Here is a 27,616-nt window from a genome sequence, read left to right as displayed (position 1 = left end):
AAAGAGTATGCTCCAATTACCATATAAATGAGCTCGCTGTTTTGAGGGACTTCAAAGGAAAAAAATCATGTTACTGTTAAAAGTCTGCAAATCGCTAATCCGCAAGCCGATTGCATGATTGGGGTGGAAAAAAAAAAGGAAGTTTAGCTCTTAATATACATATATGATGCCAAACTATCAGCGTTACACATCTCCATCCTTATATAAGAAGATACAGCGTTCTAAAAGCCTGGCGAAGCACCCCCCCAAACATGAAGAGCCAACACCCAGCGCTCGGCTGCAGAGCATCGCAAGATGGCCCCAGAGCATCGCAAGGTGGCTGAGAGGGTCTATACTGCAACAGCACAGACCACCATTGATTTTATGGAGGCTCTCCCCAGCCGACCCATGATCCCCATTGTCCCGCTTTTGGCAGCTACGTGGGACAGTGCTCGAAATTCAGGACACTTGGGAAGTATGGAGTGTGTCTTAGCCACTGTGTGTATATGTAGTACCAGTAATGATTTATATAATTGCTAAAGTGTACATTTTTGGGGGGATTTTGGGGGAAAAAACTGAAAATTTCATAAAAACATAGAAAATGGTAAAAACTAAAGCCACTTGGCCTATCCATCACTTACCTTGGACTTGCAGATTCAGCACAATTTCATCAGACCCCCAGCTGTTGGTGGCGATACAGCTATAGTACCCCGAATCCTCGGCTTTAACGGTCCGGATGATAAAACTTCCGTTGCTGTAGATGCTTCTCCGCCCGTCAATCATCACAAGACTGGGCGTCCCGTTACTACCTCACAGGAAACAAAAATCATAAATTAAAGGAATTACAATCGAAATTAGTCAAGGACGGGGGAAGACATTAAGGGTTGGCCCTGCATAATGCATAGTGAAGTCTGCAACATGTATCCAGTCACCCATTTATATTAGCTATACATCTCACGGGGTCAGTTCAGCCCATTTTGCAGAAGAAATACCGTATTTGCTCGATTATAAGACGACCCTGATTATAAGACGACCCCCCAAAATCTGAATATTAACTTAGGAAAAAAGAAAAAGCCTGAATATAAGACGACCCTAAAGGAAAAAAGTTTTACCAGTAAATGTTAATTCATGTAAACTATTTTTTTTAATAAAAGCTATGATTGAGAAAAATATTTTTTTTGTTTTTATTTCTTGTATTTTCCAGCCTGTCCCCCAGTTACGCACATCTGCCCCCAGGCTTGCCACACCAATATGGCACTGTGGCCCATGATATGCCTTTTAACCCTCTATATGCCACTGTGCCCCATGGTATGCCTTTTGACCCCCTATATGCCACTCTGCCTCCAGAAATGCCTTATACCCCTATATCCCATTCTGGCATTTAGGGGGTTAAAATGCATATTATGGGGCAGAGTGGCATATAGGGAGGTATAAGGCATTTCAGGAGGCAGAGTGGCATTAAGGGAGTTAAAAGGCATTGTATAGAGCACTCTGCCTCCAGAAATGCCTTATACCCCTATATGCCACTCTGGCATTTAGGGGGTTAAAAGGCATATTATGGGGCAGAGTGGCATATAGGGAGGTATAAGGCATTTCAGGAGGCAGAGTGCTCCATTAAATGCCCCCTTAACGCCACTCCAGAAATGCCCTATGCCCCCATTTAACTAACACACACACACACTCTCTCCCTCCCCTCCCCTCTCCTCTCTCCTCTCTCCCCTCTCAGCCCTCTCTTACCGGTGCTTCCAGCCGGGGCAGCGGGTTGACGTCGCCTTCTGCTGCAGCCGGAAGGAGGTGGAGTTGGCAGCGGGGGTTTGTATGCGTCCGTCGCGTATACTTTCCCCGGCTGTCAGAGACCAGAGATCTCTGACAGTCGGGGAAGGTCTACGCGACGGACGCAGACAACCCCCGCTGCTAGCCACACCTCCTTCCGGCTGCAGCGGACGTTGTCTACGCGGATCGCGTAGACGTCAACCCGCTGTCCCGGCAATACAGCAGGAAGCACCGGTAAGTGTGTATGATTGGGGGGGGGGGGGTGAGACAGGAGGATCCAGGTCCCCTGCAGCGGTGCGGGGGATCTGGATCTTAGTCTCCTAATCAGACTCTATTTGAGGTCTGATTAGAAGACGACCCCGATTAGAAGACGAGGGGTATTTTTCAGAGCATTTGCTCTGAAAAAAACCTCGTCTTATAATCGAGCAAGTACGGTATGTCTGGGTCAGCTCTTCGCGATACAAAGTCAGGTAGTTAATGTACAGCTAACCCGCAAACTGCCCCTTTAAGAACCCTGATCTACTGGTGATTATTTATAAGCCTCTTCACATTCTAGAAGAAGAACAAGGGGCAAAAAGTCAGCTGCCCTGGGCCCATAGTCGCCTTAGTGGCCCACTGCAGCTGTCCCTTGGGCCCCCTCAGGAGCCAAGGTAGTCTGATGGAGGTTTGGGCACCTATCGACACAGACTTCCCCTAACGCTTCCTCCGTCTCATTCCATAGAACATGGTAAAAGATAAAGCAACTTGGGCTGGGGTATGACATCATATATTGGAACCCAGAAGCAGGTGGCACACAGACCACCTCGACTCAGGTACAGTGAAGCCGTGGCACGCCTGGGGGGAGCTTGGCCTGGGACCCTCTATGTTTAATAATAATCCCTTTCTGAGTCAGTAGACATTGATTCATCCCATCGGAACAAAGCAGTTACTGTTCAGCTGTTACTAGAACCCTGGATTACTGGTGGCCACCAGGGACAGCAGACTTTCCAGCTGGAAACCGAGCCAGAGGAGAGGGTGTAGCTGCTAACCTAAAATTAAATCTAAAGTCATTTGATTTGAGATGGTAAATACTTTTAAATGGGTTTAGAGAATGGACCTGCGTATGCTTTCACTGCCTCGTCTGTAAAGGGTTAACCGTAAACCTTAAAACCACGCTTTGCGTTATTAAATATTTGATTATTCGAGTTTTGGTCCTAGAAAGTTCTAAATATTCATGACTCCGCGCAATCACCCTCTCTATCCGAGGCGCTACAGTAAGTGATCCGGTTAATTTAGCAGTTGGACTGGAGAGCGGCCATATGTGGCCCATCCATCTTCTCCGCTAATTCGTTCTTCACCGGCAGCGTACCTCTGGAACAGATGAATCGCCCCATCTGTGTAGCAGCTGATTTAAAGAAGACGTACGCGCAAAAGGAGCTACTTTTGGATATCATGTTCTAAAAAAAAAAAGTTTCATACGGACATATTCTTAACATAGAAACATAGTATCTGCCGGCAGGTCAGACCCATTCGGCCGTCTAGTCGCCCGCTTCTCCTGATGTAAAGACCCACAGCCTGCTACAAAGACCCTTCAGTCATCATAAAGCTCCGCTGATAAACTCAGCCTCCAGGAAACTTTCCGTAAAGATCGCATCTCCAGACGAGAGGACCACTCAGCCGCAGTTAAGGCCATTTACAAAATGGATCCCTCTAAGAAATAACAGAATTCTCCTAAAATGTCCTATGCAAATTCCAAATCATGTTTCCAGATTATCCTACTAGAAACAGGATGGTGTGTTAGGGGTGTGTTAGCGGTGATGGGTATAAAGGGGCATATATACCCAAGGGTTATTTAATTACCCTTATCCCACTGTGCATGGGGTGGGTGAAAATGTGAAAAAATCCCCCCCCCCCGCCTTGGTTAATAGGAAGCCTGTTTCATTTATTTGTTATTTTTACATACTTTTCTTGAATATAGGGTCTGGGGGTTATTTTCATTGAAAAAAATCACATTGAACCCTGCATGCCTTCGCCTGTAACTCACAAAGGTTGAAGCCGCAGCCAGTTACCCTGACTGATCTACGAGTTGGTTTGCATGAGAGGTCATGCGACTGGAGTCGAATCCAGTCAAGTGAGTTAACCCTTAACTTGACTGACCACTTGACGTCTTAGTTAATAGACTCAATGGTGTGGCACGGACCAAAATTACGCTTTTGAATGTTTTTTACCCCATAATTAATAGTTTAGGAGTAATGAGTGAACTGGTATTTGACTGGCTAAAGGGGTATTACAGCTTAACTAACCAAGCCAATGACTGGTTGGAGCAAACTACCCGAGTTGCTGATTACCTTTCCTTCATCCATTTCACAGTAGGAGACGGGTCTCCAACGGCTTTGCACGGCAGCACGATGTCCCTCATCCACGGAGTGGTCACCGTTCCACTGAAAGTCAGAATACGGGCTGGAGCTGGAAGAGAGGCAGAGACGTTAATGAATACTTCTGTCCCAAACCTTACAAAGGCTGCCCGAACCAATCATCAACGATCAGCAGCGTAACTGCAGGAGAACTTAATGGGGAGGAATAATCAAGCTGGAGAAAAGATGGCTGCTCCACTGGTATAGACATGAGCTGGCTTCTTATACATCTATGTATTGCCTATTTTCATTTTGTCGTATTTTAGCGACGATCCTCTTTAAATGCTTGTCAGCTTCAGTAATCTGAAAAGAAATGGTTAAAAAGCTACATATTTTAACAAATCTGTAATAGAAAATAATTGGTGCCAGGGCACTGGAAAAAGGGCAATTTAAATCTAAACGGCAAGTTGCTTTTTTTTAACTTCTCCCAAACCACCTCGAGCGCGTTATTAAGCTATTTATCTCAACCCAAATTTGCTTTTATTATCCGGAGGGTGATTTTCTGCGCGAGGACGTCCTTGAGGGCAGGAAGAAGGAAACCAAATGCTCGTTTCATCCCAACACAACTCAACCGGAACGGTCAAGGAAAATAAATCTCCTGACTTGATGTTTTGGTAAAATCTGGGGGGAAAAATAAAAAGATCTTTTGGATCAGAACCGGGAACCCCTAGGGCATCCGAGTCATGGGGTCGAGGGGCAGTGGGGTATTCTTTCTGGGGAGACAGGTGGGAAGTAGCGAGAGCCCCCAGTCCCAGGGATCAGAACGTTCTGTGCAGGCAGATCGGCCCATTCGGCCCCCGTCTAGCCACCCGTTTTTCCTTGCTGTAAAGACTCAGACCTTAATCAGTCGTTGGTCTCGTCTTAGATTCAGGAGCCGTATGTCTATTCCGTGCATGTTTATATCCCCTCACTGCATTAACCACTGCTGGAAGGCTGTTCCACTTATCTACCACCCTCTCAAAAACACAGAATCATTTAAGCAAAATATTATACTAACACTAATGCTTATCTAGAATACCCAAGAGTATTCTTGCCTGGGGCACCATGTGCTCTAGAACCCGTCCTGTGTCACAAGAGATGTTTAAGTAAAGCGGGTCAGCATTTTATTAAGCTTTTCTCGTTACTAAACCAATTAATTACGTCTTTATCGTGCGAATGGTATAGCCTCTGCTCAAAATAATTACATTAAGATGTCCCCATAAAACTAATTCAAAGTGTCATATAGAATTTGCTTACATTAGTTTAATAATGAGTCTACTTCTCAGCTACTTAGGCTAGCGAAGAAAAGAGACTAGTTCTTAGCCAGTTAAGAAAAATGTAGTCGTCTTCCCTTAAACTAGTAAAGAAAGGAGTCTAGTTCTCAACAAGTTAAAATAGTGAAGAAAAGGAGTCTAGTCATTTTCCTGTTAAACTAGTGAAGAAAGGAGTCTAGTTCTCAGCAAGTTAAAATAGTGAAGAAAAGGAGTCTAGTCATTTTCCTGTTAAACTAGTGAAGAAAGGAGTCTAGTTCTCCGCAAGTTAAAATAGTGAAGAAAAGGAGTCTAGTCATTTTTCTGTTAAACTAGTGAAGAAAGGAGTCTAGTTCTCATCAAGTTAAAATAGTGAAGAAAAGGAGTCTAGTCATTTTCCTGTTAAACTAGTGAAGAAAGGAGTCTAGTTCTCAGCAAGTTAAAAAAGTGAAGAAAAGGAGTCTAGTCCCTTTCCTGTTAAACTAGTGAAGAAAGGAGTCAAGTTTTCTGGCAATTAAGAAAGGAGTCTAGATCTCCGTCACTTAAATTAGAGAAGAAAGGAGACTAGTCCTCTACCAGTTGAACTAGTGAAGAAAGGAGTCTATTTTTAAGAAAAGAGTCTAGTTTTCAGGCAGTTGAGACTTTAATCAGGTTCAGGTTTGTCCGCAAAGTGTCACATTGTGACGGTTGCCGTGGTCATCTGACGTAGCTGCGATTAAATCATAAAAAAGTTACCCTCAGAAGAAGTGACTTTGTTCATTCAAGTTTCTTTTTGTCGTTGTGTTCAGGTGTCTCGTGGCCTAATTATTTAGGACCCATAATAAAAGGATAGCCTATTAACCGGTTTAATGCTGCACTGAAGTCATGTTATTCATACACATGGCCGCTTTAGCGTTTAGCTAGAGATGGCAAACCTTGGAGGTTCCTCCGTTCTGGGTTTGGGATCGTTGACCGGTCAGAATTATCCTTTTGCATTAAGAAAAAAAAAATGCATCGATGTGCAAGCCGGGTGAAAAATGGTTTGAAATACAGCCTCCGGAGATGGGAAAAGACTGGGTAATTATCTCAGAGACTTCGCATTTGCTTAATGAGAGCGTCCGGGATCCCCGCGAGCGGCGCCGTTAAGGCTGAAGGTGCAGAATGTCGTGGAGAACTCGGCGGGGTCATCAATCTTTTCTGCCCTTCCCGCATTGGATCGCTGGGAAGAATCCAGATACATGAACGCTTCGGGTGCCATTAATCTGCCTTGCTATGGAACCGTGCACACTAAGTCTCCCTGCTGACTGGCAATAACACCATGGAAGAGATTCGCCAGGAGACACGTGTATGTGTCCCAGCAAGGTAGGCACATGGCTCCTAAATCTCTTCTGGTTCTCTTTGGTAGAGAGTGCTGCCTCACAGCACAGCGGAGAGCAGATCTTCCTTCTTCTGGGGCTGCACTCCCCGTACGGGGATCGGAAGCCCCTTCCTTCCGTCCTTGGCCAAAGCCTAACGAGGACCGGACCCCCCTGCACCGAAAGGGTGGCCCACCCTCTTACCACCAGTCCTAGGTGCCCTTATCTGCCAAGAACCTCGGTGGATCAAACCTTGGGCTCCAAGATCCACCCGGCCTGAGGGCCAGAGAATAAAGCTTTCCCCCTTCACAGGTACTCTCTTGGTCTTTCATTTTTGGCTCGCTCAGGGTCCCTTTAAACACCTTTCCCGCAATTTTTTTGGTCGCGCCACCATTTATTCCGACCGTCTTAATCACGAACGTTGGATCAAATGATGGCGTATAAGCTGTGCGTAAAACCATAAATAATTTCTGGGAGAATTCTTTAAAAAACTGGAATTTCAGCTTTCATTCTGCCGAAGTCGCTTTCTTTTAGTCTTCTGAGGAAATAATGAGGGTAATAATGAGAATTTGATGTTACTGACAGGCTCCCTGCCGTAAGCATTCACTACCGCAGCTAAATGGAGCAACTCATGCTTAGAACACAAAAAAAAAATTTAAGGTTTGTCGGGTTTTTTTTTTTCCCTTTCTCAATAGCCTCTGGCTACCGGTAATAGAAAAAAATATACGAGGATATTAAAACATAATTTACTTGTTTTATTTATTGAAAACGTGGGGTTTTTTTGCTTTAGTACCACGCACAGTGAGTTCTAGGCTACGCTGCGCTCAGAAGGGCCGAACACCTTAATTGTATTCTCGCCGAGAACAGGCCCGGGAGGGAGCGCAGGATCCGTTAAGAAATCCTAGGCCGCAAGCGAGGAAACGGATGGGAAACGGGGGGGGGGGGGGCGGCGTAAACGCGAAGAAATAAGCGCAGAAGCATCCAGGCAAAACTATTTTAATGTCAAACTAACAATCGTGTTCACGGCCCGTTAGTTGTCGCTGAGATGAGTATATCGGCTGATATAGGGGACATAATGGAGGGCCCTTCACCAATAAAAGGTATTGTCCCATAAATAAAGGGAAGTGTATACTGAGGGCATCTTATCTTCATACAGCAGAGTATATTGTGTCCATCATATATATTGGTACAGAGCAGTATATCAAGCAGTCATATTATATATCTGTACTGAGCAGCGTATACTGTGGTCATCTTATACGTTTGCACAGAGCGGTGTATCATATGTTCATCTGTATATTGGTACAAAGCAGTATATACTGTGGGCATGAATGAACCATGCGGGGGGAGCTTCTCCTACGAAGAAAGGCTGGGCTGCCCCTATATAATGCATACTCCACGACATTTCAGGTATCCAATTCAGTCAAGGGCGTAACCACCTGCCCATCACACCTGATGAGCCATCACACTTGTCGTAAGTAGGCCATCTGCTGTAAGGGTACAGGCCTCCATTGATTTCACATCTTCTTGGGCTGGTCAGCAGAGATCAGATGTCCTCTTCAACCCCTCTATGATCCCCGCTGTCCACAAAATCAGGACAGCGGGGCAGCTACGACGGACAGTGCAATCAGGACTGTCCCACGAACACCAAGACAATTGGGAGGCGTGATAATATACACAGTGATTGACCTACGTGGTGTGCAGGGCCAGCTCAGCCCTTCTCGATCACAGTTTATTCAATAAGCCCCTCTGTTTCGGTATTTTAGCAAGATCCGGAATAAATTAATTTTTCCGTCATGAAGACTTTCGGATTGGGTTACGGGATTAATATATTTCAGGAATTACAAATTATTCTCTTCCCACGCGGGAAACTCTGAATTAAGACGCTTCAGTCAAACCTCATTTGCCGTGGTTAATGGCGCCGTGCTCCGATACGATCTTGTACGATCAGAAGCCCTAGGGTGGTGATGGATATGGGATAAGTCGGACTCTGGGGAAGACTCGCGCGGTGCCGGCCCCAGCCGAGTAAGGGAGCTGTCTATTTCGTGAGCGGTTTCTCAGCACGAAATCTGAAGAGCGGTCCGTGTGACTTTGTGTCAGTGAGGCTGATGCGGATGAGAACAGTCCGTGTATTAATATTAATACCCTGCCATACCCAGAGATGTAATAATCATGGTTACTGCCCCATTAAAAGTTGCTAGCTGTTGGTAATACCTGCAGTTGGTGGCACGGAGAGTGTATAGATCGAATGATCAGATGATCTCTCAAACGCTCTCCCTGCACGCTGTCTGATCCAGCAGGTAGTAAGTGAAATCGCACGTGTTTACCGAAGGGAGAGAGACACATACAAGCTATTTGTGAGGAAGCTTGTCTATGCCATGTTAGCCCCCAAACAGCTTCTCTGTGCCATTTTAGCCCACAAACAAGCTGTTTGGGGGCTAAAATGGCACAGACAAGCTGTTTGGGGGCTAAAATGGCACAGACAAGCTGTGTGGGGGCAAAGCTGTCATTGTGGGACATGTTGCTCGGTGGGGGGGGATTTTTGCACTGGGCCCCTGTCCATACCCCACACTGTGTACCCCTTCCTGACATGCCCTCTATACAGTTTCAACTTCTCCTTCCTATAGCTACAAAACTAGCTTTCCCTAACATTTCTCTTCCTTACAACCTAACCCGATTACCCGTTCCCTGTCACATTCTCTCCCCCCACCAGTCATTCTAATCCGCCAAAAAGGATTGTTTTTAGGTAACATTCTGTCCCATTTGGAAGGTTGGCGAGGACTTTTGAACTGTGGTTACCTTTGGCCACTGGTTCTACGGTGATGATGTCGCTGCTGTTTCCTCTTCCTGCCGCTGTCACCGCCACCACCCACACACTGTACTGTCGGTTTCGGCTCAGATTTGGTATTCGGTAGAAAAAGGTGTCTGGAGCTGCTTCAAATTCACTGATTACCTGCAAAAAAAATGTCCAGTATGTTAAGAAGCCTGGTTACAATAATTACGTCAAATTAAGAAAAAAGTACTATATACATCGTGACCCTGCGTAGGGAGATGCTCCGTGTGGATTTTATGCGCGGATGATGTACAAATTGTGTGTATGGGAGACCACGGTGGGGAACGCTCCATTCCCGCTCCCAGTAAAAGTTAATGCCAGAGACTAGAAGTCTAAAGGATCCAGTCCGGGATTCCTACGAGGCTTGCATCAGATACAGGTCCTGGACATTTAAATCTGAAGCCTCACAATCAAGGAGACGGATGAGGGAACAGAAGGTTCCTCTGTGCTCCCAGGACAAGGAGAGGCCCTGAAGAAGACCACCGAGCCAAATGTGGCAATATAGGTAGAGGGGGGGGGTCTGGTGGCGAAGTCAGTTAATAGTTGGGCTGGCCAGCCTGGTCCTGCAAAGTATTAGCCACACGGGGTGCTGATTGAGAGCAGGGCTATTTCATGATTTTCATTTTGGGGCTTTTTATTTGTGCTTCTAAACAAAACACAGTTTTTGCTGCCAATCGGTGTTCCTGGGCCTTACTGACCAAGAGGACTGTGCTCAAGATCCCTCAAAGAGAACGTGAGGTCAGAGTGAAAATCTGGTATGAGCTTTCACTGGGAGTGGGAATGGAGCATTGGTCCGACCTCCTGTCCCAGGGACCCATACACACAACTTACACATGCCTCTCCCAGGGGCCGTATCGTGTCTCAACTCAGCGATTCACTCTTACATCATGCCTCCACTTTATACGTGATGTCATATTACATCATGGCAGAGTCATACTTACCTCACATTCCATTTTAATCAATTTGTTTTTGACCACTAGATGCAAAGCTTCCGCATGCGCCGATGTCCTATAATGTCCAACAAAAGGCACAATAGGACACAATCCCTACGAGACCGTTACACTCACTGATAAAATATAACACTATATAAGGGTCATTTCGGAACGACAACGAACTTCACCGATCATCGCGTTACCTGAGATCGTCGCCAACCAGAATAGTAAGAAATTCCACGCGCTCTTCCAAAGGATAAGTTTAAAGAGAAATAAAACCGGCCGCTCGTCACCCCTTCTGCTCATAACACGCACTTTTTATTAGAATGCGTGCGCCCGCAGCAATATGGCTCCCACTACAAAGACAATAGCTCATTAGAGAGAAAAATATCTATCCTTTTGACTTCCGATTAACCAAGGAAATAAAAGTGGGATTATAAAACTGGAATAAAAGGGTAATTACAGTTCTGATGATAGCGAGACTTCTTTTTATCTCAGAGATTAGACGGGGAGGATGATAATACCGTGTATTACGCTACAAGGGGTTTTAGAAGGAAAGGTCATTATTGGCATTCAGAACGGGAGGAAAATAATAGATTTAAATACATTTGACAATTTACTTATTATATGATTATTATATGATTTTTCAGAACCCTCAAAAGAAAGTTTTTGGGGGCCTGCAGATGGGTTTAACAACTAAACGGAGAGTCTGCGGGAAAGCTATGGTTTCAGCTCCTTCACGTCACCGGTCATCGGGAAGGGCCAACGCTGGCAGGTTTCTCCAGAAGTAAGGGTTGAGTCGGCCCTATATAATGTATTAATGGTCGAGGAGAAGCCTCTCTGATTTATCCATACATTTTACAGGGCAAATTTTTGGGAACGGGACGTCTTGGGCCCAGGATGCAGCGGGAAGCCAGCGGTCGCCCACAACAATGCGTGGCATTTATTGGGGCAGAGCCGGGTTTGTTAGCAGCGAGTCTGATTTGTCAAGCTCCTTCCCATATATTTCTTGTTACATATTAACTGCATGTTACATTAAACTGTCCCCTTTAAAAAAGGCCTCTCGCGCCGAGTGTACCTGCGCGGCACTCAAAGGGTTTAAAGGGGGGGGGGGGAGTTTGCCGTTCCAAGAACCCATATGCTTCGGCAAATTGTATTTAAATTGCACAGCTGCGCAAACATTTCTAATTTAATTCTTGTATTCGATTAGTTTCTTTATATCTCGGCCCGGGCTCGAGCAATTAAGAGATGTAGCTGACAATCGTCGAAAGTCCAATTAAACGGCAAGCAGAAGCGCGTCGCGCGCGGTCGGCTTTTATGAAAACGGATGATTCGCAGGTGTTTCGGTAATTTTCTCTCCCCGGCTTACGGCCGACGACCGTTCCGAGATGAGAAAGTAGGAAGCAGGCACTTTTTAAGTAAATAACACAGCGATAAAACAATAAAAACATACAGCGCATCATAGAACATGGACTGGGTAGATGAATGTTCTTCAAATCTTAGAATCAGTTGTTGGTCTCATCTTAGATTCAGGAGCCATATACCATATATAACCTATACCACTTCTGCTGGGAGGCTGTTCCACTTATCTACCGCCCTCTCAGTAAAGTAAAACTTCCTTACATTCCATCTAAGCCTCTAGTTTTAGATTCTAGTCTCTTATCCTCACAATTCTCAAATAAACCTCCTTACCCCGTCCCGCCGGATCTTTTATCGCGTCATTAAGCGGTAATAAATATATTTAATTGTCCGATTTGGTTTTCTTAGAAAGAAATAGTCGCTGTGTTAATATTCCCAGCCGTTGGCTCGGATCTCGCTGCCTGCGGTAGTCCGGGTGATGGCGGATATCACATTAAGCAAACCGTCAGCACGATGTTACTGGAAAAGCCTGGGTGCCGTCCAGGGCCGAGGAATTGATTCCCCGCGTCTCTGAGCTAAAAACCCCAACCTTCACTTACTCTGCTAAGAAAAAAAATATAGATATATTGACAAGTAGGAAAAAAAAAAATAATCAGCCGTATTCCTGCCTGTAAAACAAATTATTCCAAAGCGAAAAGAGCCCCGAAAAAGGCAGCATGCGAAATCTATGGGGGGCGCCGGGGGGGTCAGAAGACCCCCTGCCAACTCCTGCCAGGTATCTAGGGGTGACTATATAAGCCCAACACATGTCCTACAAGCCAAATAGCCGGGGGGGCAGGTAAAGAAGGGGCAAATGCATATGGGGGGATTTAGCATAATTACATAAAGGGACCACTTTGCCTTAAAGCGCGTATAATGGCTGGATTGTCCCCCCCTCCCCGCTGGACGGATCACCTAGGACACAGGTAGATACATAGCATTGTACCCAGCGGCGCGCATGCTTAACTTTGTATAGCGTGTCTGTGACTCTGCGGTGGGTTCGCGTCCGCGAGGAACTTAAATCCTCTCCTACTTCCATCGCACAGACGGGGGAGATGACTTCGGGTTTGTGGCGAGACCCAAAAGAAGAAAACTTCACTAAAACTAAGATCACAAAGAACTCAATATAGAATCTCACAATTATTACATTTTGCTATTTTAATGGCCGCTAAAGAGAATAAATCAAACAGAATCGTGTCTGAGAGCTTCTATAACATATAGAAATATATTGTGTATCTATAGATATATAGAATACAAACAGATGCTTGACATCGCTGTTTAGGTGGCAGCTTGAAAGGTCTGATACCCGACTGCACGGCCTTAAACCGGCTGCTGTCACCGGAACGAGATCTACGAGGTCGGACGCTCTATTAGAAGAAGCGGATTTTACCGATGATTTGCCGGAGCTTCGCGTAAGGAACGTCATCACATTTGCAAAAAGATCGCAACATTCTGTTCGCTTCTTCCGACTCGGAGCCGAGCGAACGGAACAGTTCAGACAATCGTTCTCCGAGCCTTAGAAGACCTCATCTACACGCTTTGGCGTCTCGGGCTCCATTGTTGCCATATAGGTGGTAACGTTATACAGATTGGCACGCGGAGCGCGGGTCTCCTGGTGCGAGAGCATCGATGGCGGCCCACGGAACCCAAAGCCTCCCTAGAAGAAAGTGACGGTGGGATCTGGGGGCTCAGCCATGGGATGGGAACGTCAGCGCATGCCTCAAAGATTTATGTGTCTGCAAATGAGAACGGGTTCCTGAAACCGCTGGACATTCGTGCAAGCGATCTGCGACAGCGATAATGCCATGCGGGCTACGGGGTTTATTCCCTGAAGGGAGAGTTAGCAGGAACATCGCGGTATCGGTGCCCTCACTATTCATTAAGAAGGGACGACACGGGTAGATTTCTTCAGCAGGGAGGGTCCTGTATAATGTATAACGAGACATGGAAGAAATCTCACTGATTTATCTATACATTATACAGGGCCAGCCAAGCGCTTCCTGCAGCAGAAGCTCACTTGGGTTGGACAGTGAAGCGAAGGAGCGGAACCCACAACTCTCCCCTTAGTGGATATACCCCCATGAATCTGTATATTCATGAATCGGTCTTGATATTGCCTCTTATCTCCCGAGGGCTCTCCTGAACCGAACCGCTTCGGGGGTTCTGTTTACGGGTCATGAAACGCCACGCTGTTAATTCATTAGAAATATTATGTTAACTAAAAACGGAATGTTTTATTTGACTTGTAGATCATGATAGGTAGGGTTTATACCCCTTTACAAATACACAGCTAGAGGGGGCAGGAGTGCTTTCTGGCTGCTGTAAAGATGTAACGTGGGACATTTTCTCCTATGGCTGGAAATTTTGCTACGCTGTGCAAAATCTGTTTAACCCCTGCAGGCCTACAACATTCTCGAGAAAGCAAAAGAAAGCATTCTCTATTATTATTATCTTTTATTTATATATAGATAACAATTTACGCAGCGCTGTGAGATAGTATTAGCAATCATACCAAATGGACACATTGTGTGTGATATATATATATATATATATATATATATATATACACACACACACACATACCGTGTGAGCTAGCACTTACAATTAAAACCCAGTAGTTATGTGTATATATTGTGATCCCAGCACGTAAATGATGAATATAATGACGGGGTTCTCGGAGTACGCCAGGAACCAGCAATTAAAAGTGGGTTAAGCTTCTTATTAATACACTGCATTAGGTTAAAACGTTATCCGGCTCCCTGTCCCGAAGCTCTTGCCCCCTACTAAGCGCCACGCAGGGTTACGATGGTGCCGGCAGGACACCGAGTGAAGGGAAAGTACCGACGGGGCTTTTCCAATAGCCGCTTAATGAAAAGGTAGCAAGCCGTGTTTGCTTCGCTGATCTTTGTCTTTTGGTAAAACGAGCAGCATTTAACGTAAATTTTGCTGTGCCCCTTAGCCGGTCTTTGCAGGCTTTACGCCTCCCTCACCCACCTGTTATGCCCGTCTGCACGAGTATAAAAACGCAATGTGCAACCACGCATACCCAGCCCTCTTATGTAATTTGGTGGCCACTGGCCTTAAAGTGCCGGCGCCACCGCATCATCCTCAGTCTGCTTTACTGACACCAAAGGGACACCGTGCTTCCAGAAGAAAGAAAAATGTTCATCCAAATAACATTAGAAAAGCCCCCTTTCAGGGAACGAGTTGTTACAGAGACAAGGCGACTTAAATCGATACCCCACAGACGTTCTGAGATCCACAAATCGGAGTCTGTCGTGTGTATTGCGATCCCAGACAACGAATTAGAGAGGATGGAAGCTGAAACGCGTAGGCGAGAAGTGTTTCCAGGGGGAAAAGGCAGAAAAGAACTATACTGCCCCCTGGTGCCAGACATACATAAATACACACATTATATATATTCATATATATATATATACCGTATTGGCTCGGATATAGGCCGCCCCCGTATATAGGCCGCACCCTAAAAGTTTGGTGCTTTTTTAAAGAAAAAGTTTTTTTCTTTAAAAAAGCACCAAAAAAACATGCTGCCACTCTGCCCCCCCCCGAGATATGCTGTCACTGTCCTCCCTCCCCGAGATATGCTGCCACTGTCCTCCTCTGCCCCCCGACTTACCGGAGCAGACTCCCGGGTGTCTTGCGAGGCCGGCGGGGGACATCTACGCAATACGCGTATACAACTTCCGGTGCCGGATGTGCCGGCACCGGAAGTTGTATACGCGTATTGCGTAGATGTCCCCCGCCAGCCCCGCAAGACACCCGGGAGTCTGCTCCGGTAAGTCAGGCGGGGGGCCAGAGGTAAAACGCATCGTGCGGTTAGACAACCTCCCGTGCCGGGAAAGTGCTGGCAGGGGAGGCTGTCTGAGCGTATCGGGGATTAGGATGCAGGTCCACTGCACCGCTGCGGGGGATCTGTATCCTAACCCCGCTGCCTGCCCGGCGCCCGGGACTGCATGTCCCGGGCGTCGGGCGCTAGACCCCGAATATAGGCCGCACCCCCACTTTAAAGACTTAAAGTGGGGGAAAAAAGTGCGGCCTATATCCGAGCCAATACGGTATATATATAGTAGGTATACATACATATATATATATATATATATATATACACACACATATATATATATATATATATATATATATATATATATATATTCAGCCTTCAGCTCAACTCATTTTCTATATATTCTACACCAAAGGGAGAGTATGCAGGAGAGTTGTAGTTTCACCTCCTTTAATTCACTATGCATTATGAAGTTTCACCCCAGGAAGCTTTTGCTTCAGGAAGAGGTAGGCTGGACCTGTATAATGTATAGATAAATCAGTGAGATTTCTTTAATGCATACTGACCCATTGAACTAAACGTTTCACGGGGGCGAGCTCAGCACTAAATGATATAGTTGAAACTACAAGTCCCCTGCCAGCTCTCCCTTTAGTAAATCACTCCATTAGTGCTTCAGGTTCCCACATCCCTTTAGATTGTAAGCTCTTGTTTGTTAAATGGGTCATCGTACGCGTTACCTTTTTGCAGAGACCTTTGTGATCTCAAAGAGCGGCTGCTCTGATCCAGACTCTTGGTCAACGATGATCCGTTCAACAGCAATAAGCACCTTAACGCTGGATAAGTCTACTTCGGCTCAGTCCAACCCGGAACGTTTCCCAAGGCTCGGCTACATAACTTCAGCGTTTAGTGAATAATTCATACGGTATCAGGAATGGTCATAAACATAGCTAAATGTTCCAGCTGAACACAGTGCACCCCCTCGTGTATATTCTGTACGATACGCCATCGTTTTTTTTATTTTAAGACGTCGTCGCATTTTTCCAGCCTACCTCCCGAACATCCATCTTTAGGAGACCTCTCTTTGGGATCCAAATCCCTCTGTCGCTCTTTCCTCCCCTGACGGCCCTAAAAATGTCTGCCGGTCTCACAGTGTTCTACAGCCTAAATGTCACATTACAAATGTGTACGTATAAGAAAAAAACAAAAAAATACATGGGTTTATGAACGCAATAGCGCCGATAAAGTATATCCTACTTCTGAACACCTTCTCGTTTGTAAGGGGTCTCTGTCTTCTGGTCTAACGCTGCCGGACTGGAGAAAAGCCGGTGCAAACCCTCACTTCCAAAAGGATCACAAACTCAACCTGGAAACATTCATTGGCACGTGGTCTTTAATTAATAGGCATTGTTCTTGGAAGAAACCTGACTGCCTATAGGATCCATGAATTACGGTCTTGTTTTTTTACCATCTGAAGCGAAGTTGGCATTAGTTTATAGCAGGTTCTTCTCACCTTCATTTGGTTCAAGATAGAGATGTCTTTCAAAGGTTGAACTTGATGGAATGAAACCTCTTTTCAAACTAATGAACTATGTAACTCGCAGTAACGTTCCACTGGCTGTTAAGATCATAAGACAACTTTAAAAACGTTTCATTGCATCTCCCCAAAGAGATGGGTGATCCTTTTTTTGTGCCACTTACTGTGGGGTAGGGATGAGAACAAAATACGGTGTATTTCCGGATGATCCCATTTAACTTCAGCGGGGGGAGCCAGGACACATACACGATGGAAGCAGAGGCTGCGGCAGCTTTTACTCCAGCCGTGGGACCTGGAACTGAATCGGAGAGTAAGAACATAAATACAACGATAGGAATCGGGGGACCAGATAGAGAAAGCCCCTCTGCCTGAGGACGGAGATTCCTTCTGCACCAGTTAGTTACATGATGTCATTTATAATACGCATAAGCTTACGCTATAAAAGCTTCACTTATTAAACGCTGATGATGTATAAACGCTAATTACTATGCGAGTTATAAAACGGTGAAATGTATATCTGTCTGGGAAAACATGGGTAATGTGGTTACTCTAGGTGGTATGAATCATACTCCCAGCTTGGTTGTAGTTAGATATTCCTGGTCACTGCCCTTTTCCCATGGGAATACGGGCATGCGAGCCAGGGTAATTCCACATACAAGCTAAACTGGGCCCTTATCCATCAGCCTGTGTGAATAATCTTCCCTAAAAGCGTGGCCCTCCTCTACAACCTGATGAAAGACATACAAATAGCTACTATGTATATGTATATATGTAGCTACTATGTATAGTATATATATACTATGTATACTATATATATATATATAGATAATTTATTTTCTTTTCTTTTTTTTTATTATATATAATGTTCCAACTGTTGTCTGAAGCAGATACCACCATGTGTTTAAAATACTGTTATAATTAGTATAATACTGTGATATAAAAAAAATGCAATTATAAAACTATGCCAAAACTTCTCCCTTAACTACCACTCCCATAATAGTGCAGAGCTGTGTGTCCTTTCGCTGATTAAGTATCTTTTATGTTATTCCTCCTCCTTCGGTAACCCTCAGCCTGTGGTTTCCACGGCTTCATACAGTTTAGAGACCACCATTTTTGCAGACTGGTAAACGCCGATTCTGTTATACAGAATGAACCTTTTAATTCACAAACAGACTAAATTACTGCCCAACTATATTTCAATTACTTATTAATTCTAAGGATTTTTTTTTCACCTTCCCCTAAGTCAGGGGTAGGCAATCTTCGGCTCTCCTGATGTTGTGGACTACATCTCCTATAATGCTCTTACAGTCATAATGCTGGCAAAGCATCAAGGGAAATGTAGTTCACAACATCTGGAGAGCCGAAGATTGCCTACCCCTGCCCTAATTGTTCTCCTCTGATATCTCTGCGACAACATAATGCACATTATACCCTAGTCTCTTCCGGAGCTATATACTACAGTTATATATATATATATATATATATATATATATATATATATTATACACACATACCAGGGAACTTCCCAGGTATGTCTTCTGAGGGGGTAGCTTTGTGAGAGGCCAGGGCTAGCCATATATGCGGCTACGGATAGCCCTGAGATGGGCACGGTTTAATGTCTTAAACGTGATTGTTTAGATGTGAATGATTACTGAAAATAGGGAATAGACAGGAGTACAGAGCCGACATCAATCCCCTAGCCACCCCTAAACCATGTGCTCTGGGTACCCTGCTGTAAGGCATATGCTGCCCTATATACTCTGTTGATGTGTACGTGAGATCCTTCAGCTCCTTACCATCCTCTTTGGTTCTGGTGAAGATTTGCTCGCTGCGCACACCATCCCCGGCGCGGGTGAACGCCAGCACCTGGATGCTGTAATTTGTGTACTTCTCTAGCCCATCCAGTTCCAGCGAGGGCTGTGTTGTGGTAACGTTCTTTATTTCACCGAGCTCTGGAAAACACAAGGAAGAAATTTATAAAACATTCAAATTTCTGGGAAAAAAAAGGAAAGCGAACAGCGTGTCAATATTAGTGAGGGATTTTAATGTTCAATTAAATTGTTGGTTAAAGACAGGGGGGATCTGATCCATGAAGCCACAGGAGCACATTACTGAATCCATCCAAACACATTATACGTTCAGACAGACTTATAGGCGATACTCCCGATTACTGTTTAGGATGTGCTGATTTTTCAAATGAAAATCAACTTAGGTCATTACAGCTAACAGGCATCATGATGGCCCGTAAAACTTACAGCCACCTGCTGGATTGTTTGTAAATATTTCACGTACCTCCATCCAAAAGGTTTGCCCAGAAAATAACTCTGAAGCCCTGAAGGATGCCGTTGAGGGCTTCTTTGGAAGGTGTAGACCAAGATATGGATATGGTCTCTGGGGAAGTCGCGATTGCCTGGACGTTCTCAGGTGGTCGACTGGGAACTGAAATGGAAACGTATCTGAGTCACTACTTCCGGTATCATATAATATATATATTATATACTTCATTTAAGTGGAGCTGAATTATAATGCAATTGATTATAACATAATGTAATTCTATTCCAACATTGGAGTGTTCGGCATGCTGTTTACTTTCTGCTTCGGTCAAGATGGAGAAAGAACAATATAGCTGCATGTAGGCTGCAATTCTGGATTTTATCAGATGACATTGCGATAAAGAACCCGACTCCAGCTCCCAGTATAGCCCAGTGCTTTTTATCCAGTTCCCTGTGCTCATCTGCTTTAGCCTTATTTTGGTGTTCTGTGCTTGTCTGCTTTAGCCTTGTTTTGGTGTTCTGTGCTTGTCTGCTTTAGCCTTGTTTTGGTGTTCTGTGATCGCCTGCTTTAGCCTTGTTTTGGTGTTCTGTGATCGTTTGCGTTGGTCCTGTTCTGGTGTTTTTGTATTGGTTTGCTTCAGCCCTGTTCTAGTGTTCTGTTTTTGCTTCGTTTGGTCTTGTTCTGCGTTCCCCTTTAGTGCCTGTTCCCAGTATTTAACCTGCCCAGCTGCTCTGTTTGTTTAGTTTCACTTGGACTGCTCCATGTTGGTCTGTGTTTGTCTTCCTGCTGTCTAATTAGATGTCTGTATTGAGGCACTTTGGATGGTGGCAGCTAAACATCTCATAGCCATTGGGTGTGACTATTAGCCCTCATTCTTGTACCTGCTATTCTAGCCCTTTCACCAGTCCTTAATTAATGGTGCTCTTTTAGGTTATCTGTTCTGTGCGGTAATGTTGCAGGTATCTGACCTGCTTGGCCTGGTACTCTACCTGGACCTGCCACACTACCTAGTCCTGACCTTCTTTTAGGTATGGCTTCCTTACCGGATACCTTAAACTGTCCCAGGCGACTGGCTTGTGATATCGCAGAGACCCAGGGGATGGAGCGGGAGACAGGTGCCCTCAGCATACCTGCCTCACTTACTATAAAGGTGTCAGTGATGCAAATAGATGCGTATCCAGCAGGTGAATGTGGCTGCGACAGACCGGGTATTTTTTCCCCAGTCCACTAAAAGTCAGAATTAATCTATGGTAAGGGCAACAGACACAGGAGTCGTTCTGTAGTCCTTCCAAGACCCTTTCCTCACTCCTATGGGTTAAAGATATTCAGCCATGGTATTTTGTGAAAATCTGTTCCTCCGGGATAAAATTTAATGATCAGCTCGTTAAGAAGCAAAGAAAACATAACAAGTTCACCGGCGATAGTTTGCGTGTACAATGCGAGATTCAAGTCTGGAAAAACGACAACTTACCGTCCTCTAGTGTGGTGGTGATGATTTCCTGAGAAGATGGCCCTGTCCCTGCCCGGTTACAAGCCTGCACCACCACTCCATACTGTGTGAATTTTTTAAGGTTATCAAGAGTGTAAATCTCACTATCCCCTGTGGTGTCAACGGTGATGATATTGAATTGGTAATTGCCACCTGTGCTATATTCTCGGAATCCAATCTGGTAACCTCGGATTATGCCATTCTGAAGATGTTTTTTGGGGGCCTGAGCAGAAAAAAAAAAAGAAAACTGTAAGCAAAGTCATGCAAAAAGCGGTGCTTTAGGGGAGACCATTCTTATCCATTAATTTACAGGAGAAATATCCCCCCAACCACCCACCCATACATACTTATATGATTTGTGATGATTTAAACTTTACACCTAAAAATGAATAATGAAAATAGTCAGCAGATCCGCCAAAAAGTAGAAAAAATTTGCTCAATATAAGTGGGTTCCATACTAATTTATAGAAGATAAAAAAGCAAATTCCCCCAACCAAAATATTCTTCTTTTATATATATTTATGCCTTAATTTTTTTATGGTATTCGTGGGTATGCACTGAATTATTGCTTTGTATTAATCGGGCATTATTATTCTAGCAGCAGCCCAGGAATCTGAATGTGTATGCCTTTTATGCTTTTTTAGGTTGTGTATATTTTTTCTGTATATTTTTTTTTTAAAAGGAAAAATCTAATGCAAAAAGTATCAGTATCCTGTACCTTCCAGGTTACCCTGATGCTTTGAGAAGAAACAGGATCGAGTTGAACTTCTTGGGGTGGTCCATCAGGAGCTAAGAAGAAAGGAGAGAGCGACAATAACTCCCTATTGCCGATTCATGTATTGTACGCCTCGCACCGAAGAGTTCTTAAGTAAAATTAAATAGTTTTTAGTACTGGCAGAGTTTACTCGTATGTCAGACTGCAGTGCCAGCTCTCTACTTCTTCTCACTTCCACGTTCCTAAACTGCTTGTACATATCCTTCTTTCCAACTCTCTACCTGATGCTCTTCAATGTGGATTGAGACCTCTCTAACTAAAGATTGCCATGATGATATAATATATATTTATTTTTTTTTAAAAACCCTTTTTAAATCTGATACTAGAAATAAGAAAAATGTTGGGAGGTCTTTACTTTTAATGCCAACTTCTTCAGGAAAGCCAACCAACTGACAGGTAAACCCCCCCTACCTACACCTGCCTTAAATGTCCTAGCCTCCCTGCTGTCGAAGTACATTATTTATAGTAATCAAACATGAAATCAATACAAAGAGGAAGAAAATCTACACATTTCTGTAGGACTTTAAAGAACATGCAATGCAACCGGTGGCCACTAGATGTCCCTCGATTCCTTCCTTATTGCAGCTATTGACATAATACCCCAAATATGGAAACCTATAGATGATTATAGTTTGTATTATAATTTAATTATATATATATATTTAATTATACTTTATATAAATCCGTCATATTCTGCAGTGCTGTACAATGGGGTACAATATAAAGCAAATGTAATTATGGAAAATATACAGGGAAACAGCACTGACATGCAAGCCAAGAGCTGTGCATGATAAACGTATATTTAACTTTTCTGTACCTATTTATTTTTTTGAATACCAATGAATTGGCTTTTAATTACTAACCCATTTAGATGGTGTTGCAGGCATAATGCTCTGTTGGGTCTGATGCTCAGCCCAGATGTCAGGCGGCAGTACATTTCTTTACCATTTCCCCAAGCGCCAAACAATTTTGATCATGCATCACCCTCTTTAAACCCAGATCTGCCAATGCCTGCCATGCAACGTCTTTATTTTAAGATGGGAAGGTGCCAGCCATCTACAGGCCTAGAGAAGTCTGGGGTGAAGGTGCAGCTCGGTTTGATCAGAAACTTCTACAGGGGTCCTTCTTACTAGAATGTTCCACCCCTTTGGGTATGTGCACCCCTGCAAACAGTCTCATTGTTTTCTAGGCATATAATGTCACAGTAGGCGCTATAAGGGTATCCAGGGGCTTCAACAATTCTCCTTGTGAGTTTTTTATCGATATTAAAGCAGAACAAGAAATTGATGAAAATAACCTGTACTGTGTAGAAAATGGGAATATTCGCTGATATGTAATTTAATACCCAGCTGCTATACTGCCATTAGGTATATACTTGGTGAAGATATAGTGACACACAGCGAGTTTGTAATATGAATGACACAAATCTAAATAATTGCTGGACCTCTATGCGCTTCCCACTAGGAGGCACTGGTGTGAAATGGAACGATAGAGTAATAATGGTTATTGTTTAAGACGAAGCCTTCTATGAATAAATACACACCTGCAGCTTAGCGGGGAGAAATTAAATGTGTGGTAATTGCTAGTAAATGAAATGGTTAATAAAAGACCCAAGCTGATTGCTGACCACCAGTCACCCATATTATAATAGCCAGGGTAAAAGATTTAAGAAGATCTTCGCTGGCATTACCCCAATACAACAAACAGCACTCAGGGAATACGCCTGAGATCTAAAGGTGGCTTCTTAACAAACCTTTACTCGTTATGGGCCTCTTGGTAGCAAGATTTTACTTTCTTATTTTCCCATCACAAATCAAACCTTTTTGGTGACTTTTTAAGAAGTACGGATTATATATATAGCACCATCATGTTCTGCAGCGCTGTACAATGGGCAACCAGCACATAAGTGGTGTTGTGATGAGCTTACACTCGCCCTAGTATCCACATTAGTGTATTTCATTCAAATTCATTCATAAATAACCAGCCAAGGTGATGTTTATATACAGCAGTGCATGTCAACGTTTGCTTTTTCTTTTGGCAAAGTTTTTATCACCATAGCAACCAATGTTTCTGACGATTTTAACGCTAATCCCTATATTACTATAGGACTGCCCCATCAAAATACCCCAGAAATCAAATAATCAGATAATTCTCATCCAAGAGTACTGTCAAGTTTTTAACACTGTCTTAAAGGTGCTGTTCCACTTACTCTGCTAAATGTAACACTTCTGTAGCTAATTGCATTGTTGGAAACATCATTCTCCTACCACGTTACAGAGTGCAATTCATGTTTTGTTTAAGTGGAACAGCACCTTTATGGAAACGTCGCCATCCGCGCCTGTACCTGCTTCCTCGGTTGTGATGGTAAGCTCATTGCTGGCATCACTTTTGCCGATGCGATTTTTTGCGTACATCCGGATGTTATAAGTAGAAGATGGGTGGAGATCGATGATGGTCGCCTGGTTAAGTTGAGGGGAGACATCTTTGGTTCTCTGGACTGAATCCCATGAATCTAGGAGAATCATATGGATTAACAGATGACAATTACCTAGGATTCTGTAGATAAAAACCAAGATTCGAGATTCTGGTATCGCCCCAGCGAAACACAGCTTTGTTATTTTGTTTCTTTATGATATCATTTCTTTGTAAGGATTAGGGTTATATCTGCTACCACTATCCAAACTTTGTTAATGGATCTCCCCTGGGAACCCTATAGCCTACTCACAGGTTTATATTGATTGAAAACCAGTAAGAAACGCTGCGTGGCTGCATGGGGCGAGTGATGCTACGGAGCCGAGCGTTATTTATCGGGGCTCTTTTAAGAGCTTGTGGTTTCGCGCGGTGTTAACCGCACAGCTTACATACTTTAAAGTCCTCATCTTATATACTCGCATGTTCCTTCATCGTGAGGCATGGCTCTTCCGCAGCACGTCGACGTGGTTAGATGCTGACTGCAGGAATATATCTGCTTACCTTGTGTTCTTTCGTTGACACCGGCCCGTCCCTTGTGGCTATCCGAGTACCTCTGCTGCTTAGTCAGTTCTCTGCTTGGAAGGCCAAGCATTAACCTCCTAAATCCCCCCTACACCCTGCCATAAGGGTGAGCAGTCACTAACCACCACCGTAGCCACATTTCCAAGAGGGCCAAAGTAATACTATCTATCACTGAATACAATACAAGTTCAGTTCTGACAGCTTTGATGTACTGTGAGCGTAGTATATGATATATATATATATATATATATATATATGTTTTATGGTTATTAAATAGACCAATGTTTGCCTTTTAAATACAATTGGTACCTGTTTTGTTTTTGCATTCAATATCGTAGCCCGTGATTGGACTGTTGCCGTCGAATCCCATCGTCCACCTCAGGGCGATGCTCCGAGCTCTGACTTCGCGGATCTCTATTTCAGGAGGATCTGGCGGCTCTGAGGGGGGAAAAAAGATACATAAACTAGTATACATAATCAAAGCGAGTGCCACAAAATGATATCTCAATGCCATCTCAATAGTCCGCATATATATAAATGATCAGCTTGAGAAAACAATTCTCGGTTGGCGCACTTCACAGTACCTCATTGTCAGGCTGGAAAGAACTTATGTCAATGGGACACAATCTTTACTGGGTTTGTCTTTTAGGTAAAAATCTAACACGTTCACTAACTGTTCCACACGGTTACCTATCTTTGTGTCTTTCTATACCCGCTGCCGGGTCATTAATAAAGACATTAAGTAACAGGGGTGTTACAGGGTCACCGTACCCAAGGCTGGGTACCCCTGTTTGAGGGCTGAGGAATCACCAGTCAGTCCCTCATACGGATAGCACTCAGCTATCCACGGATCATCCAGACCACCATTCGTAGTAAACCAAGAAGAACTCTCTTTATTACAAAACACACAGAACTTATATACATTCTCAATGCAATGTGTACCGAACCCAACCCCCAATCCCATCAGCCACATCCCATCACAAATCCCATCAGTATACAGGGGATGTATCAGGTGAGGGGATTACAGAATACAATGGGTTCCCCCACCTGTGTTATCCCCCCTGTAGTGCGGGTGCCGTCTGGGCAGACAGGGCTGTGTTGGCTGATTAAGAGCCCCAGCCAGATTATAGGATCGTCTCTTTGAAGGCTGGGGCTGAATCCACATCAGTCTCTGGGCCGGTTACACAATAAACACAATATAATATATTACCGGGTCACGGTATACGGAACCGGACACAAAAGTGCTCCGTGACCCGGCTAAACTTCATATGACACATGAGCCAGCTAGCCTGGCCCTGTCACAGATCTCCCCCTTGACCAACGGTCCGGCAGACCAGGCAGATCCACACGGGTCTGCTGCAGGCTGTCCGAGTGGACAAAGTTCAAAGGTGCAGGCCTTAGTTCATGGCCCCCTTTGTCAGAATCATCCATTGAAGGTGGGCCAGGGCCCTGGTTGCCCAAAAGGATAGTCAGTAGTCCTCTGTGAATTGGAGGACGGTCCCAGCTCAGCCGGGGGCACATGGCTATCCCCCTCACCGGGGTAACAGGGGCACGTGGAGACTCTTGCTCCCTAGTCTTGGGAACTGAGTCTGGGGCAGCTGCCAGGCCAGGGTGGTTGCATGGAAGGAAAACCCTGCTGATCGGGCCGGGGGCACTCGGGGAACCAGGGAAACACGTAGGGGTAGTAAGAGGGGCCTCTACCGGGACACTGGAGTGACCTAGGGGACACTCTGGGACAGGAACGGGTGTCCTTACGGGGTTATTGGGCGAGCTAAGCAGCTCTGCGGCGTACTCAGGGGACCCAGGGGAATACTCCGGGGCAGGGACAGGTGCCAATACTGGACCACCGGGAGGGTTAAGCAGACCCTCGATCTTCCTCTCTGGGACAGGTGCCTCTGCCTGGGCACGGAGAGAGTCAGAGGAACACTCTGGGACAGTGACCTGAGCTTCTAGGAGGACACTTGGGGAACCAGGGATCACTTCGGAGAACACAGGGATAGGAACCAGGGCCTGCGCCAGGCTACTGAGAGGACCCAGGGAACTCGGCAGCCCCTCTGGCGTCCTCGCTAGGTTAGGGAACGGTGCCTCTACTGGGTCACCGGGGACTTCAGTGGGAACCTCTGGGGCAGTGACCCGGACTTCTCCCAGGACACTCGGGAAATCAGGGGGACAATCTGGGGCCCTGGCTTCTACAGGCATAGCTAGGGGTTTGGTGAGGGGGATTGTGCCACTTACTCGGGCGGTGGGGACAGTTATCTCTTCTGCCGGGGTAGAGCAGCCAGGGTTGTTGGTGAGGACTTGGGTCGGAGCTTTTGGCTTCCTCCTCCGCTTCTTCTTGCTGGCGAGGACCTCGGTTCTTCTCGCCAGGGCAGGGGCCGCGGAGTAGGTGAAGAGGACCTCGGTCCCACTCCTGCAAGTTGTAGTATCATGCTCCCAGTCTCCTTGTAACTCCAGAAGCTCCACTCTCTGCAGCAATTCTTTATAGTCCCTCTCGAGCTGCCATTCCTCTTGGACCAGGCAATCCATAACAGCCTCCAGCTCGGGGGGAATAGCATAAACCAGGACTTCTGCACGGTTGTCCCAGATTGTATCCCTGCGGTACTGGCAGGGGCTTCCGAAGGACGAGTCAAATTGGAAGGCATCATATATCAGTCCTGGGTCGACGGGGCTATACAGCATCAGAGGGTCGCTGTGGTCTTCACCTGCTAACTGCTGGGAGAATCCCTGGTAGCGGCTCTGGAGGTCGAGCTCTGCATATATGAGACCTCTCAATTCTTCTTCCCACTCCGGCAACGGGTTCTCCCCCAGGAGTGGAACTCGTATATCCCACATTGTCCAGTACTGTGCCCAGTACGTTTCAAAGTGGGGATGGGAGAAATC

At 45.0% G+C, this 27,616-nt stretch overlaps 1 protein-coding gene across 1 annotated transcript in view; it reads right to left on the bottom strand.

Annotated features, from left to right (window-relative positions):
• Positions 1-27,616, bottom strand: part of LOC149281451 (cell adhesion molecule DSCAM-like) — a 196,343-nt gene that overhangs the window by 53,594 nt on the left and 115,133 nt on the right. Inside the window, exons 14-23 of the mRNA XM_089499302.1 lie at positions 25,046-25,174; positions 24,087-24,254; positions 21,686-21,756; positions 20,950-21,190; positions 19,497-19,643; positions 19,001-19,156; positions 17,369-17,502; positions 9,505-9,658; positions 4,080-4,197; positions 621-784 (exon numbers count right to left, since the gene is read on the bottom strand). Of these exons, the coding sequence (XP_089355428.1) occupies positions 621-784; positions 4,080-4,197; positions 9,505-9,658; positions 17,369-17,502; positions 19,001-19,156; positions 19,497-19,643; positions 20,950-21,190; positions 21,686-21,756; positions 24,087-24,254; positions 25,046-25,174 (1,482 nt within the window). The remainder of the gene's footprint in view (positions 1-620; positions 785-4,079; positions 4,198-9,504; positions 9,659-17,368; positions 17,503-19,000; positions 19,157-19,496; positions 19,644-20,949; positions 21,191-21,685; positions 21,757-24,086; positions 24,255-25,045; positions 25,175-27,616) is intronic.

Source organism: Sceloporus occidentalis, unplaced genomic scaffold (assembly GCF_023333645.1).
Source record: "Sceloporus occidentalis isolate IW3139 unplaced genomic scaffold, rSceOcc1.0.p SCAF_132, whole genome shotgun sequence".
NCBI lineage: Eukaryota > Metazoa > Chordata > Lepidosauria > Squamata > Phrynosomatidae > Sceloporus > Sceloporus occidentalis.
Note: the sequence above shows the minus strand (reverse complement) of the source record. Positions and strands in the feature narration are given on the sequence as shown.